The following is a 21,534-nucleotide window of genomic DNA, read 5'->3' on the forward strand; positions in this document are numbered from 1 at the left end:
GCTAGTATAAGATTATTAGTCCTTGGTAAAAAGAGGTCAGGTGAATCCTTTCCAAAAGGAGGAAAGCAGGGTGGGTTCTCTGTCATACTGAGCCTCTGGTCCTTCCCTCCCAGGTGAGAAAGACCATTTGTGGATTGATCTGCATGGGGGAGTTGATCTCTCCAAGAGAGTTGGTGGATTTTGTACTGGAAAATAAAATTGCATCCTGATGGGAGAGCCTAAATAATTGGATAGAATTGCTTCTTTTTTCTCAAGCATAAGATAAATTTCCCCACTTCTCTGATATGTGGGGAAAAAGTCTCCATCTTCAGTGCTCTGTGCTACTTTTCCTGCACTTTCTGTACATGGCACTCTCTGAGTTTCTTTTTGTGGTGTTTCTTGTTTGCTGAAGTGTTCTAAATGAATGCCAGTTGTCTTCCTTCTTCTTAAATAGCATCAGGCTTTTCTGCCAAAAAGTCTTTTGCTTGGCAAATAGATTTACACCGGTTCCCTATGCTTCTGCAGACTTGTTCTATTGTTATAGGTTCTCAATCACTTATATAACGCATCATAAGAAGGCTATAATGCCATAGCCTAAAAGATGTGCCAGTGTAACCCAGCTGTACTTTTAGCTGTACACTGAATTATGATTTATTATTCATATCACAGGATCATATGAGAAAATAATGGCATGAGTCAAGTTCAACCTTCCCTGCTGCTACGTACTGCGTACGGACACACACCTTCACTGCCTGTATTGGGGAGTGTGTACAGGAGCGGGGTTCACATCAGCTCATGTGGGCATCAAAACTGGAGCACAAGAAGAGTCTAAATCCCCCAATATTCAAGCACCCATGTAAAATATTTATGGTACTTATGGAATTGCATATTCATTCCTTCTGCCCTTCTGCCTCTCTTTTTTTTTTTTGCTGGATATACAATTCCCAGCACAGGGAAGTCCCAGTATGAATAGGGGACTTCTTCACATAAGGTAGCATTAAAATTAAAGTAGAAATAGTTCAGTTCAAAAGGAAGGGACACCATCTTCTCCATGCTGAAAACCCACTAAAATTGCTGTGATCTGGCACTTCCACTACAAACCTGTTCAAGAGAGCTAACCCTCTGGAAAGGGGTCTTAAATCTATGAAGGCGACTTCTCACAGTTTCAGACTGGAAGAGGGTCAGCTATGCAAAACTCTCATCCAAGTGCATAGGATCAGGCATGGGCAGGTGATTGAGTGAGGCCTTAACCAGCTTAAATCTCAATTGCAGTAAAGAACCTTCTTTAGCCAAATAAAAAAGTGCCACATTAGGGAGAGGGGAAGGAAAAGTGTGTGTGTGTTTAACTAATTCCATTTCTAAATTAATTTAGTTAAATCAGAATAAGTTTTGCATGTGAGCAAGGCTTATTGTCAGAAAAGCTAATTCTAAACTAAAATGGGAAATGGAGCAGTGTCATCCATTACAAAGGCAATATGGGCTGAAAGTACTGCTGAATTGCATGATGGCTTCTAAAAATACCAGAATGCAATGGATTAAGAACAAGTAAGTTAATAAGGTGTTATACTGCATTCTGAAGGCTGCTTAAAATTAGCTGTGAATGTTCTTTTGCTTGTCCTAAATACACCGTAGAAAGACACAGGCTTTTTGCATATGTTTCAATCTCACTTTGAGCTGCCACACTCTAAAAAGTCTGGCTCTGCAAGCACTAGAGGGCCAGAGATAGCTTTGCTATTGCTGTTCTTTCTAATCATGCTCTCAAGCCTGAAGGAAACAATTTTAATAAGTGATGTAGAGGTGAAGCTCAGTCATTTCCCCACATAATTTATTCAGGGTGTGCTACAGTGCTATTGTACCAGTATGATATTTTCTGTTGAGAGGCATTTTCCCAAGAAGTGCCTATTTTCAGGATCGGACGGTTTTCTAAAGAGAAAATGGAAGAAGCAATGGACTACAACTTTCCTGGCTGAACTTCAGCTTAAAGTAACACATTGCTGGGATTTAGTGAGATTCTCTTTTGCCTTCTCCAGCTGTGCAGAACGCTGGCAACGTTTAGCATCTTGCAGACTTGGACAGCATTGCACACAGCCTCAGCCTCCAGTTTACCTTTATAATCAGTGGGGCTGTGAACTTTCTTCTAAGCTAAAATATATGTTGCAGAAAGTGTGGGCAAGACGCAGATCCTAAGATTTTGTGCACTACAAAAATCTCTAAACAACTATTTGGCCAGACACTGCCTCACTCGCATGAAGTCTCTCCAGCACAACAGCAACAACTAATTTGGTATATGAAGTTCATGTCTCCAGGGGCACTGGGATCCTTATCCAGAGGCGATGCAACCCTCCATCTCCATTAACTTATGTTCCCAAACTAGCAACAGCTGGAATTTCTCTGTCTGTGTGCGTGTGTCTGCTGCATCTGAGTGCAATCAGTTCCTCCTCTCCACAAGCAGAATTTCCTCCAGTAATCCTCCAGAGAGCCAATATTCCCACAAGAACTAACAATATAACATTGTCTCTTTTTAGTGTGGTTATCTTTCAGTTTTGATGAACCCCTCATTAAAGAGTCCCTGGAGTTCACTAACAGAGAAGTTTGGAGTCACACAGCTAAACACGTTATCAGCTGTTCGGTCTCTGGAGTCAAACCTGTTCTGGCATCCCCTTTTGCCAGAGCTGGTATCTTCCTTGGCCTTTTGAGAGACCGGCGGATTCAGATGGCTTCTCCTAACTGTTTAAGAAACACTAATTTATCCTTTCTGAGGGGGGAAAAAAAGATGCTCATAGCTCAGACAAAATGGAAAGTCTGGGATAGGATCTTAGCTTGGAAATTCAGACAAATCCCTTGATATCCTAAGGGTGAGTGGAGGACAACAGCTCAGGCATAAATCCCACGTCCTTGCTTCTGCAAATGAGGGTCACCATTTCACCATCCCCCTATCGCTGCAGATCTACAAAGCATTTTCAGTTAAGCGCATTCTCATACCCGCCATTGCCTTAGGAGAGCACGAGCGTTTGCACTGTCTGCAAGGATCAGGCAGCAGCAGTTACATACAATCAAGCTGTCTATTGCTAAGTTTAGGACAAAATACTTCACAGCTGCAGTCCTTCTCCCACTGGGTATGACTAATCAAATCTCCTTCCTTGGTATCTGCTCCATCTCTTTAGGTGTTTGTGCAGATAAATTGTTTTCACTAAAAAAATGCTTTCATGTTGAAATAAACGCTTGCTTTGCATTTCTCCCACATTCATGTTGTGTTTTTTTGGTTTTTTTTTCTTTTTCAAATTCTGTGCGTAACACTAACTGACAGACAGGGAGAAATCGCAGGTTATGGATGATATTGTCAACTTTTTCAAGGCAATGACTGAACGGTGCAATTCATCACTGCAGTGCCATGAGCGAGATCAGGGGCTCTTTCTCCTTTGTCAGCTCTTCAAAGATGGGGGGTCCAGAAAGGATGTTACTGTTTCGCTCCTATTGCAGAGTTACTTGTAAACAATGCATTTTTTTTTACCCATAGAAAATGCAGCTTGTATGGCTGAAATAGTAAATTGAGCTGTAATTAACTCAATTACAATAATAATGAAACCACACTCTTGTGAGGAGAGCAAGGCCTTTAGCGAACTTTAGTTCCAGCCTGACAGAGACAAACTGATTTAAAATTTACAGTGGATGTCAACATTGCTAACAAAGCAGTCCCAAAAAGAAGCTCAGACTAACATGGCTATATTCAGCATATAAAAAAAATAATAATCCATTTTGCATCATTATAAGAAAAGGGACTTTTGTAAATTCAAGTAAAATCAAAGCTCTTATTTTATGACTTGGAGAATGTTTCTTTTCTTAAGTTGTGCAAAACATGTAACTGGGCCTGCAGTGTACTTCAGGGAACTGGACAAGAGATGCTCTATCTCACAGCAGCGCACTGTCTCACAGAGCATGAGCGACTGCCAGAGACCTCTCTGTCTGCTGCTGGATATTTCACCAAGGCTTTTGACACTGTCCCTCGCAGCGTCCTCCTGGGCAAGCTCCCGAATTGTGGGATAGATGAGTGGACGCTGAGGTGGATTGAGAACTGGCTGGACAGCAGAGCCCAGAGGGTGGTGATCAGCGGTGCAGAGTCTAGTTGGAGGCCTCTAGCTAGTGGGGTCCCCAGGGGTCAGTCCTTGGTCCGGTCCTGTTCAATTTATTAATCAGTGACCTGGATGAAGGCACAGAGTGCTCCCTCAGCAAGGGATACGAAACTGGGAGGAGTAGCTGATACCCCAGAGGGCTGCGCTGCCATCCAGAAGGACCTGGACAGACTGGACAACTGGGCGGTGAAAAACCTCATGAAGGTCAACAAAGGCAAGTGCAAGGTCCTGCACCTGGGGAGGAATAACCCCAGACACCAGTACAGGCTGGGGACTGACCTTCTGGAGAGCAGCTCTGCAGAGAGGGACCTGGGTGTCATGGTGGATGATAAGTTGACCATGAGGCAGCAGTGTGCTCTTGTGGCCAAGAAGGCCAATGGGATCCTGGGGTGCATTAAGAAGAGCGTCTCCATCAGATCGAGGGAGGTGATCCTGCCCCTCTACTCAGCCCTGGTGAGGCCACATCTGGAGTATTGTGTCCAGTTCTGGGCTCCACAGTACAAGAGGGATGTGGAGCTGCTGGAGAGAGTCCAGCGCAGGGCTACAAGGATGATCAGGGGCCTGGAACATCTGCCCTATGAGGAGAGGCTGAGGGAGCTGGGCCTGTTCAGCCTGGAGAAGAGAAGGCTGAGAGGGGATCTGATCAGTGTCTATAATTACCTCATGGGAGGCAGTGAGGGGGATGGTGCTGGCCTCTTTTCACTGGTGGCCACTGATAGGAGAAGAGGAAACAGTCACAAACTGAAGCACCAAAAGTTCCACAGGAACTTAAGGAAAAATTTCTTAACAGTGAGAGTGACAGAGCACTGGAACAGGCTGCCCAGAGAGGTTGTGGAGTCTCCTTCTCTGTAGATCTTCAAAACCCGCTTGGACACAATCCTGTGCCACGTGCTCTACGTGTCCCTGCTTGAGCAGAGGGGTTGGACTAGATGATCTCTAGAGGTCCCTTCCAGCCTGAATGACTCTATGATTCTATGACTACCTACCATTCCAAAAGTAAATAGTTGCCAAACCTAATCATAGGAACAAAAGAGAACAAAGAAAAATATCATAGTTCAATATCATAGTTCTGATTTTCAAATGTACAGTTCTTTTAAAAAGCTTTTTTTAAAGAAAAAAACAAAATGGTCTCCCTCTGCACCCCTTCCAATAGGCAGAAGGAAGCAGAGCACTTGCACATTCGCCTAGAAGCCCTTCCTCAAATACACACAAATACTTTGGTACAGAGAGCGCGCTTCTGTTGGTAGAATAACCTTGAGCAATTCACAGACCTGGCGTTTGTAACACAAAGTCCTGAATTAGAAAAGGATAATGTAATCACTAATAAAAATAGTGATGATAAAACCCGTCCTTTGCTCTGTTTTATTATTTTGTGACTACAAGGTCATCAGTATTTTTCAACTGGAAAGTTTTGTGTTTACAGAAATCTAGATATTTTGACTATTGGTATACGTTTCAGATACAGTGATGCTTCACTAGAATTTAAATACATATTTTAATTTTTAATGAATACAAGTTTAAGCTTTATGATTCCACCATATGCAGCACTGCACTAATTGATATGATGTGTGGGAGCTCACCCACACATTACCTGGTTCTGACTTCCTCTCTTCAGGATGGAAGATACCAAACTTTTATTACTCATCCTCTGTAGAGGTATTCAGATGTTATACTGTTAAATGTTATAACCATGTTCATAAATAAAACACGCTATTAATAAGAAATCCTCATAGCATATAATAATTATTTTGTGTGGCTAAAAGAACACCTCAGCGCCAAGTGCAGGGGGTGTTTGTGGGATTAAAGGACTCTCTGATGAAAAGGACTGATGGACGGGGAACAGCCAAGCCTTTAAACACAGCTCAGCTGGCCAGGGCAGGAGGAAAACACGAGCACGGAGGTGTGTTAGCACAGCGCAGCCTTGGCCGTGGGCTGGCTCTTGTGTTTCAGGGACCTTTCCCACGAGATGTGAGTGGACCCCACGGCGACCCAATTGCAGAAGATGTCCCTGTGATGCCAGGACAGGAGAGGGGCTGCAACACCGGGCAGCTGCCAGCCGGGAGGCATCGCTTGGACTCCTCCATGTGCCTATTTTTCCTACCAGGCATTTCCAAGGCAGAAAGACATTTTTTGTTACCCATGTGCAGCAAATGACTGTGGCCGTGACCTCACGGTCCACAATCAGATAAGAGCATTTTTCATGTATGCACCCAAAGAAACTGAGAATTTATAATGTTGCAGAAACCATGAGTCCCAATCAGAACTCAAGTTACATTATCTTTTTTTTTAATAACTTTATTAATCTGAACTTCCTTCCATCAGTCTCAGGGGGCAAGATAGTTCACCCAGAGGTTGTCTATAACCCTCTCCCTACCAGCAAACACACAGTTTACCAGGTCTATGTGCAAGTACTGTTGTGCGGAAAATCTCACTGTCAAGAACTGAATGTCCAAAAGGAGACAGAGGAGTCCTAAAACTTTATTCGAATAAAGGGAGAGTCCACCGGGCATATCCCTGTGGGGCCTCTCAAATTGCTGGGGGACGCAGCCCCCCTTTTATCCTAATTTCCCGACCGAGGGACGCCCTCTCCTTTTCCCCCTTGGCCAAGGTACTCAGAAGTTACAGCCTTCCCGGCCCGCCTACACCGAACTCCGGCCTCCCGCCATCTGTTCTCACCTGAGCTCACCAACTCCTTTGTCCCCCTTGCTGAAGAATGTGGGGCAATTGCCCTATTTCCCTCCTTTGTAAAGGCCCCATCTCCTTGCAGATGGCTCTTTTTGTCCCACTGGCTCATGGCTCCACTCAGTCTCCCCTCCCTTTGTCCTGCTCTTCAGCCAAACTGTGGAGAAACCCCCTTATTGATGAATACAGAAACGTGAGCATTCCGCTCACTGTGAAGGAGGCTCCTTCTCTCTCCTCAGTCTTTTGCTACCCTTTCCAGCAATCCCGCTCCCCCTTGTTTCTTCCTCCCATAGTTTTGTTTCTGCCACCCCATTAGACTTCTGGAACCTATTTCCATTTTTTTGAACTGATTTCCAACCCCTTTCCTCTTTTTCCAAGCTTAGGTTTTGAATTCAGACACAATGCTCCTGCTTCTTAAAAGCTCTTGCATCAAAAAGTCATAGTGCTGCCAACTTTGAAGAACAAGAAGAAACTCAAACATATATTTATTCTTACAAGAGTGCCATGTAAGCCCGTTGCCGTATTTTTGAACTCCTAACACGCATCTTCAGCACAAACAGCTACCTTTGGTGAGTCTCCTAGCAGCAAGACTGTTGTGTGAAAACACATGTAACCCTCGAGTTTCTAAATTTTCCCTGTGGTTGTTTTTTCCTTTTTTTTTTTTATGTGTGTGTGTGTGTAAAAACAGCATCAAGAGCTGCTTTCCTCAGCAGAGTGAGGGGAGAGCTCCGCAGGACTCCTGCAAATGCTCTGATTAGCCTCTCCTCTCCAGGAGAGGGGGAGAAAGGCAGCCCAGCAGAGGTACCTTCCCTCTGGCAAGGCTGAAAAATTGGGCAGGACTAGAGCTCCCCCGAATCCCGCCAGAGCAGCTCTAATGAGGGCTGGGTTGAATCACATCACATTGCTTTACCTGCCTTTTCAAAAACCACATCTGAGCCTGCACAACAGAAATCAATGGGAATTTGACTACAGGGAAATAAAGGAGGTGGAAAGAAGGGAGAAGAATAATGAAAGAGCCTGTGTTTTGAAGTTAAAAGTTCTCCTACTACATAGCTCAGTTATACTGTGGTGGGTGTAAGTCAGTATTGTCTTCAGTGGTGCAACTAGTTGGCCATAAAATGGGCGCACTACATTTATTCATGCTTATGGAGGAAAATAAGTGATTTTCATGCATTTGGAAAAAAGAATGCATGTTTGCAACAGGTAGGCAAAACCTTATCACACTGAGCAAAAAAGACTGGTTTGCATCACCTAGTTGGTATTTGCCACTTCATCCTTTACAGGTTCATTTTTTTTTAATAGCACAAAGCAGACATTTCTTTCATCTGTGTATTAATTCTATCAATTACTACCTCCCATTGACTGAAAAAGAAACTATTGCTTAACACATTTTAGGGATTTTAGGCATAAAAAAAAAAAGTCCGCAGCCACGAGTTGCCCAAGGCTTCTGGGCTCACCTTGCTTCCTCTTGGCTGCCCGGCAAACGCACCCCCTGTGAAAATACAACTCCTCGCAGTAGCTATTGGCATAGATACCTGCTTCTTCTCTTTTAAATAAACTGTTGGCCACACGTTTCTCACGTTGATAAATGTTTCCATTGTTTGCTTTTCTCTTGGAAGGAGATGAACAGGAGAACAGGTTTTAAATCTACACTCAAATCAAAACAGAGAAAGTCACATACATGCATACATACATATATACACATATATTTAGCTTGATAAGTGGCCCTGTCTTAACATATATTGAAAGTTTAGTTATTTATTGCCTGAAACTCATCGACATTTCCGGTTTCCTTGTAATAATAATAACTCATAACACTCTCGTGAGTGATAGTATTAAACACCCAGCACTTACTCCTCCCTCTTTTACACGGCCCCTGTGGTCACCAGTACACCTGATAATCCATGTTCAGTAATTTATGGGTCTTTAGCATCATGCCCTTTAGAATCAGTTAACTCAGAAGGCAGAAATACATGAAAGCTCATTTTAAACTTTCCACAGCGCCTCCTTTATCACCGAATCCCCGTGCACGGTGCCCTTCACTGCTCACTCCCTAGTACCTTTGGGAGAGGATGTTTGGTGTGCCCTAACCTCAATCTCCCTGCATCGCTTTGCTCCCTGCATACACACCTCAGATTTTCCCACTCATTAGGAAGGGATTAGCCAGCCCCAGGCCTGACACAGGTGCTCGGCAGCCCCGAGGTCGGCATCAAAGCCTCTTTTGAAACTCTTTAATCTGCTGCTCCTTCACCTCTTACTCCACTAACACGGCCGGATACAATGGGGCAGGCTTTCTCCACGTTTATTTGTTTTTTACAGATGCGCGAGTCCAGCCGTTCTGCCTGGGCGGCCCCTGTGTGCTGCGCGGCGCCATTTCCGCGCGCGGCGTCACCAGACCGCCCCGCGGCACCTCCGCCCGAGCCTGCGGCCCTCGGGGCCGCCTTCCCGCTCCTTCCCCCGCGCAGCGCCTCAGGCGGCGGCAAAGTCCCGCCGCAACGGCCGCAACGGCCGCAACGGGCCCAACGGCCCCAACGGCCGCCCGAGGCCCCGCCCCGGCCCCGCCCCCTCGCCGCCTGCCCCGCCCCGCCGCTTTCGCGGCCCCTCCGCGCGAGGCTTTCCCGGAACGGTTCTCTTTCCGGTCCGCCGCAGCTGTTCGCTTCCGGTTCCGTGCCCCCAGCATGGCGGCGGCCCCTGCGCCGAGCGGGCCCTGAGCGCTGCGGAGCCGCCTCGGCGCCGCCGCCGCCTCCCGCCCCTCCCTGCGCGGGGCCGCCCCTGCGTGGGGCCGCCGCGCTCGCCGAGCCCCGTGCGCGCGGCGGGGCCGCCGGGCCGCGCGCGCCATGGCGCCCGTGCAGCTGGAGAACAACCAGCTGGTGCCGGCCGCGGGGGGAGCCGCCTCGGCGCCCGCCCCGCCGGCGCCCGGCGCCGTCGCCGCCGCCGCCAGCCCCGGCTACCGCCTCAGCACCCTCATCGACTTCCTGCTGCACCGCACCTACGCCGAGCTCACCGTGCTAGCCGACCTGTGAGTGCCCCGACCGGCACCCTCGGGCCGCTGCGGGGGGCCCGGCCGGCCCCTCCGGCCTCGGGGGGACGAGCTGCGGGCGAGCGGGGCCTCCCACAGGGAGCGGGGCTGTGAGGGAGGCGGGAGTGCTGCGGGGAGGGGGTTGCCCTGCTGGAGAATTGAGTTCGTTCCGGAGTTACTGAGCCTCCACATCAGTTCTATGCACTAATGCCTTAAAAGACTGAGTCTTGTGGAGCTGTTTTGGATGTTATGCTCCATATACATGAATTACTTGAACACTTTTTCAAATACCATTTTGTTGTTTTGGAAGAGGTGAATGAAGCCACCTCCATCTCACTTGTTACTTAGCCCTGTCTTAGAGTCCACTATGCTAGTTTGGTTGTGCTGGAAGTTGCAAACCCAAGGACTGTGTTCTGGGGCCTAAAAGAACTTCCCTGAAAACATTTTGACTCTGAACAAACCTGTTTGCTTCTTGGGAACCTCTAAGGACACACAACCTATGAGGGTATGTGCATTCTAAAAAAGGCAGACAGAGCAGATGGGGAAACGAAAACACATCCTTGTGGAATGTTGTATCTGATAATTACACAAACGAAGTTTTGCTTGACTTAGTGTAAAGGGCGGTCAAGCACTAGAAAGAACAAGGTCTGCGGGAATCTCAGTTTGTTTCATAGAAAAAAATCTCTGAAATATTGATCAGTCGTCTCTCCTATTTGCTTATGATGCAGAAGGGCAGGGATTGTTACTGTCTGAGTTCTTGTAGGAGTAAGTACCTCTGATGCTGTCCCGTATGCCTTGTTTTATGGTGTAAAACTGGTCATTCTGAGTTCAGCGAGTAATTAAGGTACAAAGTAACGTGGCTATCATGAGCCAGGCACAGGCTGTGCTGTGGGTGCTCTGAGTCGCCAGGAAACTTCTAAGCTATGTGGCTTGGAAGCTACAAGCTTCTCCCCCCGGAAGCAGAGTGAGACTCATTTTCTGTTGTGTTCCACCTCAAAGTGTGAGTTTGGCTAACAAACAAACAAAAACCTGCTTTGAAAATCGTTCTCCTTTTTCTTCCACCAAGGCGAACTCTCTAATATGTCAGCATCAGCCTAGTTCTATGAATCATAACAACAACAAAACCTTCCTGAAAGAAATAGCTGCAATGCCTCTGGAACATGGTGGTTTACAAAAGTACAAAATCTACTGTCCTGGTGTGGGTAAAATTTAGGAATAGGCATTCCTTCGTTTTTAGATTAACTCATAGTAGCAATCCTAGATCATCTGCAGTCAGGTGTTAAGTCTGACTATTTCCTGGGTTTCCTGAAGCAAGCTATGAATACTTAGTGGGAATCATCAGTTACAAAGCACCAGTTGTGGGACTTGCCAAATGCACAGAAGTTTTGAGATTTGAACACTGTTCAGTATTTTAAATTCTTCTGTTCTGTTCTAGTTACTTTAACTGGCAGATAGTACTGGCAAGCTTGATAGAAAATGACTAAACTGTTTTCTAGGACTTTATCAATCATGAATTTCCTAAATGTTGAAAAAAAGTTTAAAAATGATTTTTATAGGTGCATGGTAGTTCTTGTACTTAAGCAAAGGACGAAATGTTACAGAATAATGTATATTAATACTTTTTTTCCTTTCTTTTTAATATAGTTTACCAAGAAAGACTGATATGGAAAGGTGAGTTGTAACAAAATAGGCTGTGATGCATGCTGAAATATAGAACTTGATTTGAGTTGTTCAGGTTACCATGGAGCTGTTCAAATAAAGTTTTTTTATATACATATTTTTACATTTTTACAATAAAATAAGTCTTGTTGCTACTGCATAGATTTACGATTTTTTTTTCAGCATCAGTGGCAACACTAGTATACTAGTGTGTTTTGGGGTTTTTTTGTGTGTGTTTGTTTTTCTTGTCTCTCATGTTCAGGAGGAATTATAACTGTTGCTACAGTAGTAGGTGAGCTCTGTTAAGGACATTTTTACTTAATGGCAATGAATCTCGCAGCAACAGTGTGAGAATAAACCTGATGTGAAAGGATCTAAAAACCTAAGTAGATTCTGACTTGTCTAATGGAGAAGCTTCTTCTTCAAAAGAAGCAGTTCAATAGGAAACAGTGTCTTCTTTTCTGCCTTTTTTTTTCCTTATCATAAGATGCCTTACTTTCTGATCACCAGTAAACCGACTTAAGAGACTTAACAGGCTCTCTTAAGTCTATTAGAAGAACTTGGTTTGCTTCTTCGTTTCTTCAAATATGAAAGTAGCCAGAAAATTGTTTCCTTTATCGGTGTTAGCACTCTAATTGATCTGATTTACTTTGGAGATATATATTTTAATACATCTCGATTGTTCAGATTCTTCTGTTTTTCCTAAGTTTGAGAGCCATGACAACAGCAGTAGCTGTACTTGAAGCACTGTTTTTGGAAGCTGGCTGTGACATGACATACATGCTTTAGTGAAGATGTAATGGTTTTGTTTTCTAATGAAAATACATCTAGATTCCTGGCTGAAGGACTTGAAGAAAAACAGTCAGGAAATCATGAAATAAAATGTGGCCTTTCTTTGAAAACCGTTCTTTGAATGGGGACAATGGACGGCAAAATTTACACCTGCTTTCCTGAATTAAGAGTTCCTCATGAGAAGTCTTCAAGAGTCTTGTTCAGATACTTCCAACAACTATATGGATATGATGTTTTCCTAAATGTTTTGTAGTAGTTAATGAATGAGGCTACTTTCTCTCAAATTTGCAGAAATAGCCCTATCGCATACATAAGAAGATTTAAAAAAAAAAGTTAGTACTATTGTAAGAACATGTTATTCATGACTGAGAGCAGTGCAGTGACACGCAAAGCTTTTTGGGAAACATTGTTTTCCATTCTTTTTTAATGATGGAATGACTGGTCCAACTCCCTACTTAAAGCCCATTTTAATGTTAGCTGGGGTTGCACAGTGTCATATTCCATTGAGTTTTAAAGATATCTGAGGATGGAGATGTTTTAGGATTTAGTTGGTAGTAGTTTAACTGTTGTCCCTCATCTTTTTGCACTTTTGAGGAGAGTCTGACTCCGTCTTCTCTCTTACATTCCTTCAGGTGTTTGAAGACCTGACTGTAGGAGCTCAACATGGGTTTTTCTTAAGCATAAGTAGCTACATCTTTTTCAGCTCTGATCATACACCATGTATTCCAGCCCCAAACTCACATCTATGTACATCAATATCTGTGTTGCACTGGGGAGCCCAAAACTGTACATACTGCTTCAGATTCAGTCTCACAAGTGCTGATTAAAGGGGAATAGTCACTTGCTTGACCAGTTGGCTGTGCTCATGCAGCTTCTTGTCGCAGGTACACACTGCAACAACTCATTCTCTGCTCATTCGCCAGACCCCTGGGTCCTTTTCTGTAGGTCTCTTACTCAATCGCCCGCTTTTCAGCCTGTGCCATCGCATGAGTTGTTTTGATTCCCCGGGTGCAGGACCCTTGGGTGCACCCCATCTGGTCCAAGGGAGCTGTGTACATCAAGCTTGCTTAAGTGGTTCTTCACTGGTTGGTCTTCCACTGTAGTTAATGCTTTGCTTGGACTCCTGACACTAGGCTGAAGGGTCTGAAAGATCCGAGAGCACAGCTTACCCGTATACACCAAGGTAAAGAACAGAGTAGGGGTTTTCAGTGCCTTTTACCTCACCCTGCTGGCCTCATATTTCCGTAGTTTTACTCTTGCATGCTAGGAAGGTCTTCTTATTGCCCTTAATCCTTTCCTAGTTTCATTTTCAGGTGAACTTTGGTTTTCTTACTGCTTGTCTTTGCATACTTAGGTAGTTTCTGTGAAGTCCCAAGTAGCCCGTTTCCCTCTCTCACCTAAGTAAACTCAAATCCAGACAGCAAGCACAAAGAAGAAGTTCCTTGTTCAGCTAAGCTCGCCCTCTGCCATGCTTGCTCGGCTTGCTCCACGTTGGAGTGGACTCCAATGTAGAAAAACAAGCTCTGGTGACTCTTATATGTATTAAAGTTGAATTATTTTTGAAGGGTTGTTTCTTAGATATGGTTATTAGAAAACCCCTTTAATGTGCTTTGCCTTTATAGGCCTTTTAAATGCACCCTTTTCTTAAGTTCTGTCTTTCTGGAATATAATTTTCCATGGAGCTCAGCATGAGGTCATCTGTTATCAAGAGCAAAGGAGCATAGCAATGCTGAACAACTCGTTGGGTTCCTCACAGACAAGCAGAGGAATGTGAACTCCCAGGGCAGCTTTGATTTGGAGGTGATGGTAGTGATTATGGCAGCTGGAATCTGCTGAAGTAGAAGTAGGAAGTAGCTTCATATTAATAAAATTATTGGAATACTGTGGTTATTTTTCTTTTTTCAGAAATTAAAAATAATTTTTAAATTATTATATTCCCCCCCCAAGTTTTCTGTAGCTTCAATTCCAGCCATAAAACATCATTTTGAATTTTTCTTGCTATCTTTTATCCCCCTCAGGAGTTTGACTGACATAACTACTTTTAGATTTTAGCAACTTCTATATTGAGTTTGCCTGAGAGATTACTGGCACTCTAAAGGCTCGCTGTAGACATCTTCCAAATCTCATAATGGTTTTCTAAACCCTTTAAAATCTTCAACATCTTGCTTTAATATTGTAATTACTATTAGAGCTTGTAGTTACTAATAGAGCTAGCATTAGCCTTGCCAGCACCTGGAATTTTAATATCAGGCTGGATGTCATTTTAAAACATATTCTCCAGAAGACAGAAGTTACTGGCTGAGTGCCCAAATTTGGGGGTGAGATCTGTAGTTTGTAATGCAGGCATTGAACCAGATGATATTAATGGTGCTTCTAGCCTAATTGTTGTTCATCTATAATCAGGTTATGCTCTATGTATTGCCCAAACCTTATTTAGTCTCAATACCAAAGGGTTAACCAAAATGTTCAGCAGAAACACTGTTGTAAACTGAGGGCACATTATACCCATAGAATAGGTAGAAGAAGGTGTCTTATATGTTAGAATTAAATAAAGGAGGTGCAAGTTCTGTTTGGTAGAGGCCAATATCTGTTGTGGTGATGAATGCTCTTTTTGTCCAAGCACTTATCTCACTTTATAAAACATCATCAACAAAACAACTTTTTCCCTCATTCCCTACCAAGTAACTGAAAAATCATGATGTGTAGAAAGGAGGAGAACATCTGTGAGCAGTAGATGAAATGAGATTTTAGAGAGTCTTCCATGTGAAAGGAGGAAGTCTGTATGAGGCAGCGACATCTCCATGTCTTACTGGAATTTTTTCCTTAAAGCGAGCATGGTAGGGGCATGCCTAAACTATCACAGACAAAGCATAGTGGGATGGATATTCGCTATCAGGAATCTTTCATTATACTGATCTGTCTGCAAGGCAGGACTGCTGGGGAAAGTAAGAATTTGGTGTTCTTTCTTTCCTCTGACAACACGGTAGCGTACTGTAATGTGCACTGTAAAGACTTCTGAAAACTACGAAGGTAATATTTGGTTTAGTATTCTTTTTGAATCAGTGCATAGGGCTGTCGGATCCTGTAACCTTTAGGTAATTTGCTTTGTTTTAAATTTAGTCATAAATTCTGGGAATTCTTTTCAAAGATAGAGTACACCATGTAATTGTATCTCTCAAGATAGGTGATTCATTTGGGCAAATGTGCCGCCTTTGTTTTCCCAGACAGTCTTGGTTGCTTAGAATCCATCTATCTTTTTAGTTCTTAGGAATTCAAAACAGGGAGCTCAACTCTTTTTTTTTTCTTCAATATTCTATTTAAACAAGACCACTGTTAACAATGCATGTATTGACACAATTAGAAGCTATCATTGCAGCTTTATGTTGGCACAGAATCAAGTTGCAGCTTAATTTTTTTTTCTTTACAGAAAAATAGAAATTGTGCAGTTTGCAAGTCGCACTCGTCAACTGTTTGTTCGTTTGTTAGCCTTAGTCAAATGGGCTAATAATGCTGGAAAGGTGGAAAAATGTGCGGTAAGTTAGCAACAATTTAATGTGAAATAATCTTTGAGTAGTATATGGAGGAATAACCCCAGACACCAGTACAGGCTGGGGACCGAGCTTGTGGAGAGCAGCTCTGCGGAGAAAGACCTGGGTGTCATGGTGGACGACAAGTTGACCATGAGGCAGCAGTGTGCCCTCGTGGCCAAGAAGGCCAATGGGATCCTGGGGTGCATTAAGAAGAGCATCTCCAGCAGGTCGAGGGAGGGGATCCTGCCCCTCTACTCAGCCCTGGTGAGGCTGCATCTGGAGTATTGTGTCCAGTTCTGGGCTCCACTGTACAAGAGGGATGTGGAGCTGCTGGAGAGAGTCCAGCGCAGGGCTACAAGGATGATCAGGGGCCTGGAACATCTGCCCTATGAGGAGAGGCTGGGGGAGCTGGGCCTGTTCAGCCTGGAGAAGAGAAGGCTGAGAGGGGATCTAATCAGTGTATATAAATACCTCAAGGGAGGGAGTGCAGAGGATGGGGATGGTCTCTTTTCAGTGGTGGCCACTGATAGGACTAGAGGAAATGGCCGGAAACTGAAACATCAAAAATTCCATAGGAACTTAAGGAAAAATTTCTTAACAGTGAGAGTGACAGAGCACTGGAACAGGCTGCCCAGAGAGGTTGTGGAGTCTCCTTCTCTGGAGATCTTCAAAACCCGCTTGGATGCAGTCCTGTGCCACGTGCTCTAGGTGTCCCTGCGTATGCAGGGGGGTTGGACTAGATGATCTCTAGAGGTCCCTTCCAACCCTAAGCATTCTATGATTCATTCTATGATTCTATGGTTTTGATACACACTTTTTTCTTAATATAGATATGTTAAAAAGAAAAAAACAAACAAACAGTATAACCTGTTTCTTCCTGTTGAGGAATTATACAAATTTGTCATTTAGCAGTTAAGTTTCCCCAAACTCATCAGTGGGGACGAAAGAAGGCATGTGTGTGGTTGTCCCAGAAGTGCTTAGGGTTAGGTGACAGGGAGGAAAGGTGGACTGTGCGGGTAAGGTTGGTTAAGTAAGAGTGAAGTCCAGAATGTTGTAAAAAGCCAGTCCCCTGAGTGAATACAGGTGAGATGGGTTGCATTCCAGTAGCAACCATCAGGTGAAGAGCTGTGAAATGGCATACAGATTTCAAGTGTCCTTGCCTAAGAACGCAGGAAATGGACAGAGCGTTTGCACTTGTTTTATAGATGTGATTACTTGAAGTGACAAATAATCATGTTATTTGAGTATGCTAGATGAACTGAATGCCAAAGGGTGCTGATTTGTGCATTTGTTGATGTGCGTGCATGTTCCCCCCTGCTTCTTCTGCAGATGATATCAAGCTTTTTAGATCAGCAAGCCATCCTGTTTGTGGACACTGCTGATCGTCTGGCATCGCTAGCTAGAGATGCTTTGGTTCATGCTCGGCTGCCCAGTTTTGCTATCCCGTATGCTATTGATGTGCTGACAACTGGATCGTACCCACGTCTGCCTACCTGCATAAGGGTAAACAATGTTACAACATGGCTGGAAAGAAAAATCCCCTGTATGATATCAAATGCGTGTAAATTAAACTCTTTTTCTGATATGTTTAAATAGAAGTGTACTTTAATACATGCCTGGCGTCAAGTTTGTGTAGGGTCAGATCGTGACACAGAACATTTTATATTTGAACACATTGTGCTTTCCCATTCTTTGAACTGCTTCTGCTCTACTGCCAATATAAAACCAACACTTCTTCCTTGGTTCTTCGTGTATTTGCTCATGTTAGGCCAACATCCCAGAAAAATGCTGTCTAAAAAATGGGATGCTGACATCCATTGCTCTCGATGGTCTTGGCTGCAGCATATTTTATCGAGATGTGCTGAAATGTGTGGAACTATCTTTAATCCTGCTGCTTTTTCTCCCTGAGAGAAGGCAAAATAAACAGAATTTTGTGAAGTAATTTTATCAGTAGAATCTGTAACTGATATCTGAGATAAAGATTGGAGTTAAATTTTAGTATTTAATAAGTGTTTAAAATGATACAAAGCCCAGAACTGTTTTAATTGATCTTAGTTGAACAATTTTGTCCGCAGTGATCAGTCTTGAGTAAAATCTAATTATCTGGAAGATGAAAAAGTCTGAAGGCAAAATTGAAAGCTTTGCTTGTGTGTAATGACAACTAGTATTTATACTTTCAGAATTCTAGTCTGGTTAGTTTTCATCATTGCTACTTATAGCATATTTTACGTGTTCAAGGTGTGTAAATTAGTTTGTTTTCATCTTAACAGGATAAAATAATCCCTCCTGATCCCATTACAAAGAGTGAGAAGCAAACCACACTTCATCAGTTAAACCAGATTCTTCGACATCGACTGGTGACAACAGACCTGCCTCCCCAGCTGGCAAACCTTACAGTTGGTGAGACCTTGAGTTACTTTTTGAAAAATAGCATATTGCAGGCTGATTCAAAATTGTTGTTTTACTGGTAAAGCAAAGCTAGAAGATGGCTTACACAAGGTCATTAGGCTTCCTTAATCTAGTAAGGGTGGGATCCTGTCTCTGCAAAACAAAAGAAAATGTTTTTTTCCTCTCTTGAAAAACCAGGACACCGATAATGCTGCTGAAATAATATTTACTCTCAGAAAGAAATCCTGCCCTGATAATGGCAAAAGGCTGTAGACACGTTTTTTCCATTCAGCAAATTTATTATGAAAGGTTCTCCCCCTTCTTTGAAGATAATGCAATAACACAGATAGAGATGCTCATATCTCAGCCCATGTTCGACATAACAATATAGCTGTTTTGTGATAAGGTAGTTTAAAAATCCAATTTAATTAAACTGTTAAGTGCTTGTGTAGAAACTCTTTGAACTTTAAGTAAAATAGTCTAATATTGCTCCTTTTTTTTTCCTGATCTGTTTTGATACTAATCTTTGTGCACAAAGTTTGTTCATATTTCTGCACGTGACTTCTTCCGCAGCTCGCTCCAGCTCACACTTTCTCTTCCTCCTGCCCCTTCTCCTTATTCCTTCCCCGTCTAGTGTGGGGTCTCTTCCATTTGTTGGTAATTGGTAACTTTGTTTTAATTGCTCTTTTCATTTAGCACAAGTAGTGTTAGGAAAAGAAAAATAGGAAAAATGGCTAAAAATTGGACTAGATTATTTCTGTGGACAGAACCACAGAAAAATAGGGCTGGAATGGATCTAGTCTATGCTTTTGAGTCAAGGTTAACCATGGGTATTCTATATGTCGCAGATACTGATTGAATATACCCTTGAAAAACTATAGTAATAGCTTTCACTGCTCCCTGTATGACCCATTGCAATTTCAATATTGAATCCATTTTTGACTAATTGAAGTGTAAATGCTATGTCTGGGTTCTTCAAATCTTTTCCAGTTACATATTTGAGTATTAATTTCTGGTTTGGCCGTTTGCTTTAAGAGCATGTCTAGTATGCTTTTGAGAATGAAACTCCACTTCATGAGTTAAATGTTCCTGTAGAAATTTTAAAACGTTAAGTGTCAAGAACTGTCAAAATGCATGGCATATTTTGTTAGGTGGTTGAGAAGATTCACCCACAGTTTATAGTGAGGACCTGTACTAAATGCTCTGCTTTACCACTCATTTCCTTTATGGCTTTGCTATGTAGTTTTGCCTGTTCTGTGTTCTGGAAACAGAATGGCATTCTGCAAAAAGTTCTGGGGATATATATGTCAATTGGATAAATAGTCTGTGTGTGTATGTAAAAGAATATCTTGCCCACAGGAAAATGGAGTTAAGATATTATAACTTCATGTAAATCATTTTCAGCGTTACGTAAGATAATCATCGATATGGCAAAGAATAATTAAAAAAGAAAAAAAGAAACTGGACATTTTGTCTATATAACTTGTCAGACTGGTAGTCAGCTCAGAATGTCATTCTGCATAAAAGTAAAATGAATGCTAACAAGTTATCATGACTACATTTTGCTATTCACGATAGTTTTGGACTTCTGTCCATGGTGTTTATTGGCACTGGTTCTGTGTCGGATCATCAGATTGATATAGATATATATACTGCACAGAGAAGCAGTCAGTTTTGAGTGCTAGAAGCTACCATATTGATATCCTGAGGCATCTTGTGAGACTGAGTAAAATAAAACATTCTCTTCCTTCCTTTAGCCAATGGCCGGGTGAAGTTTCGAGTGGAAGGGGAGTTTGAGGCCACCTTGACAGTGATGGGTGATGACCCTGACATCCCTTGGCGTCTTCTCAAACTGGAAATTTTGGTTGAAGACAAAGAAACTGGTGGTAAAAATAAATAAAGTATATTAACATTTTATTCTTTTACTATAATGTTCATCTCTGCTGCGTAAGTCCTTGTTATACAGTGTCTTTTGCATATCACATCTGTATTGTTTTCTCAACAGCTCGCACTGTATGTCTTTTATTCCTTGCCGGTAATCAACTGTAGCTGACATTTCACGAGTAAATCAAAGACTGGCTTATTTTGCTAGACATTTTGGTTGGTAAATATTTCTTAATATTAACCCTTTGCCTGTTGCCTAATGTGCATTATTTTTGATTTGTGAAAGATGGTCGAGCCTTGGTCCACAGCATGCAGATCAACTTCATCCATCAGTTGGTTCAGTCACGGCTGTTTGCTGATGAAAAGCCGCTTCAGGACATGTACAGCTGTCTGCGTATCCTTCTGAAAGTTGCTTTTGAATAAGCCGGTATGACCTTGCTCTTTCTAGTAGCTGGAAGTCCAAAAGGATGGCTGATAGGGGAGAGTGGCTGGAGGTGGAGTAAAAATGATGATCTTGGAGACCGTTGCTGTCACTTACTGGCACGTAAACCAGCCTTTGTTGGCTTGCTTTGGCTGATCATCTGGAATCAGATCAGCACACAGTCAGTCATCAAGGATAAACGTGCGGTACTGGAGACAGCAGGATGCATGAGCAGTCAGTGTAGGAGCAGCTGGCCATGTGTGTGCTAGCTTCAGAGATGCAATACCGTGCTGGCTCCTTGGTGCAGCAGCTCCCAACCTTTACTCAAGTGCGGTAGTGGGATGGAGCTTATACAGGAAGCCAGCTTAGTGACTTTTGTGCAAAGGAAGAGTTATTGACATGATGTGAAATGGCTTGCAGTGAAACACTGGCTTCCTGGAGGAACAAACAAGGTGAACGTGGAAAGTGGGCTTAATGGGTAGCTCTAACATGATCTGAATTTCTTTGATAGTCAATTTTCACCAAAGACGGTCAAAACTGAAATCTCTGAAACAAAGTTTCTGTGCTGCTTTTGCCTAATACCTTGTGGTAGATAAAAGGTGTAGGGGGTGGAATCTTGAAATAGTTGTTGCCGTTTATATGTGTCTGTCTTTTGGCATGGAGGTGTATTTTCTGAGAGCATCTTATCTTCGACAAATGAATTTATGTAGTATAGATACTCGTTTGGATCTGTTGTATTTTCTTAACTCCGTATCTCTAGACTCCTTCTGCTTAGCACTTCAGTTGGAAGTCTTGCATTCACAAACACTGATGCTCATTCGAGAACGCTGGGGTGACCTTGTGCAAGTGGAGCGATATCATGCAGGGAAATGCCTCTCTCTTTCTGTTTGGAAGTAAGTTGATTTCCAAAGGCTGGTCTTAATCAACTCGACTAAAATGATGGCATCATTTTTATTAAACTTGAGTCAGAATTTTCATAACTGAATTTTCTGTACTTCAATACCTTAACATGTTGTTTGACTTGCAAAGGATTGAGGGGTGTGCAGTAAT

General features: G+C 43.0%; 1 protein-coding gene across 1 annotated transcript in view; it reads left to right on the forward strand.

The window, feature by feature from the left end:
- The first annotated feature begins 9,628 nt into the window (after positions 1-9,628).
- MED14 (mediator complex subunit 14) overlaps positions 9,629-21,534 on the forward strand; it is a 32,835-nt gene continuing 20,929 nt past the window's right edge. The window contains exons 1-8 of the mRNA XM_088530700.1: positions 9,629-9,810; positions 11,455-11,481; positions 15,689-15,794; positions 17,121-17,294; positions 18,062-18,191; positions 19,937-20,065; positions 20,350-20,457; positions 21,245-21,377. Of these exons, the coding sequence (XP_088386826.1) occupies positions 9,629-9,810; positions 11,455-11,481; positions 15,689-15,794; positions 17,121-17,294; positions 18,062-18,191; positions 19,937-20,065; positions 20,350-20,457; positions 21,245-21,377 (989 nt within the window). The remainder of the gene's footprint in view (positions 9,811-11,454; positions 11,482-15,688; positions 15,795-17,120; positions 17,295-18,061; positions 18,192-19,936; positions 20,066-20,349; positions 20,458-21,244; positions 21,378-21,534) is intronic.

This window comes from Tinamus guttatus, unplaced genomic scaffold, assembly GCF_059628265.1.
Source record: "Tinamus guttatus ecotype Peru unplaced genomic scaffold, ASM5962826v1 Tinamus_guttatus_pri_ptg000384l, whole genome shotgun sequence".
NCBI lineage: Eukaryota > Metazoa > Chordata > Aves > Tinamiformes > Tinamidae > Tinamus > Tinamus guttatus.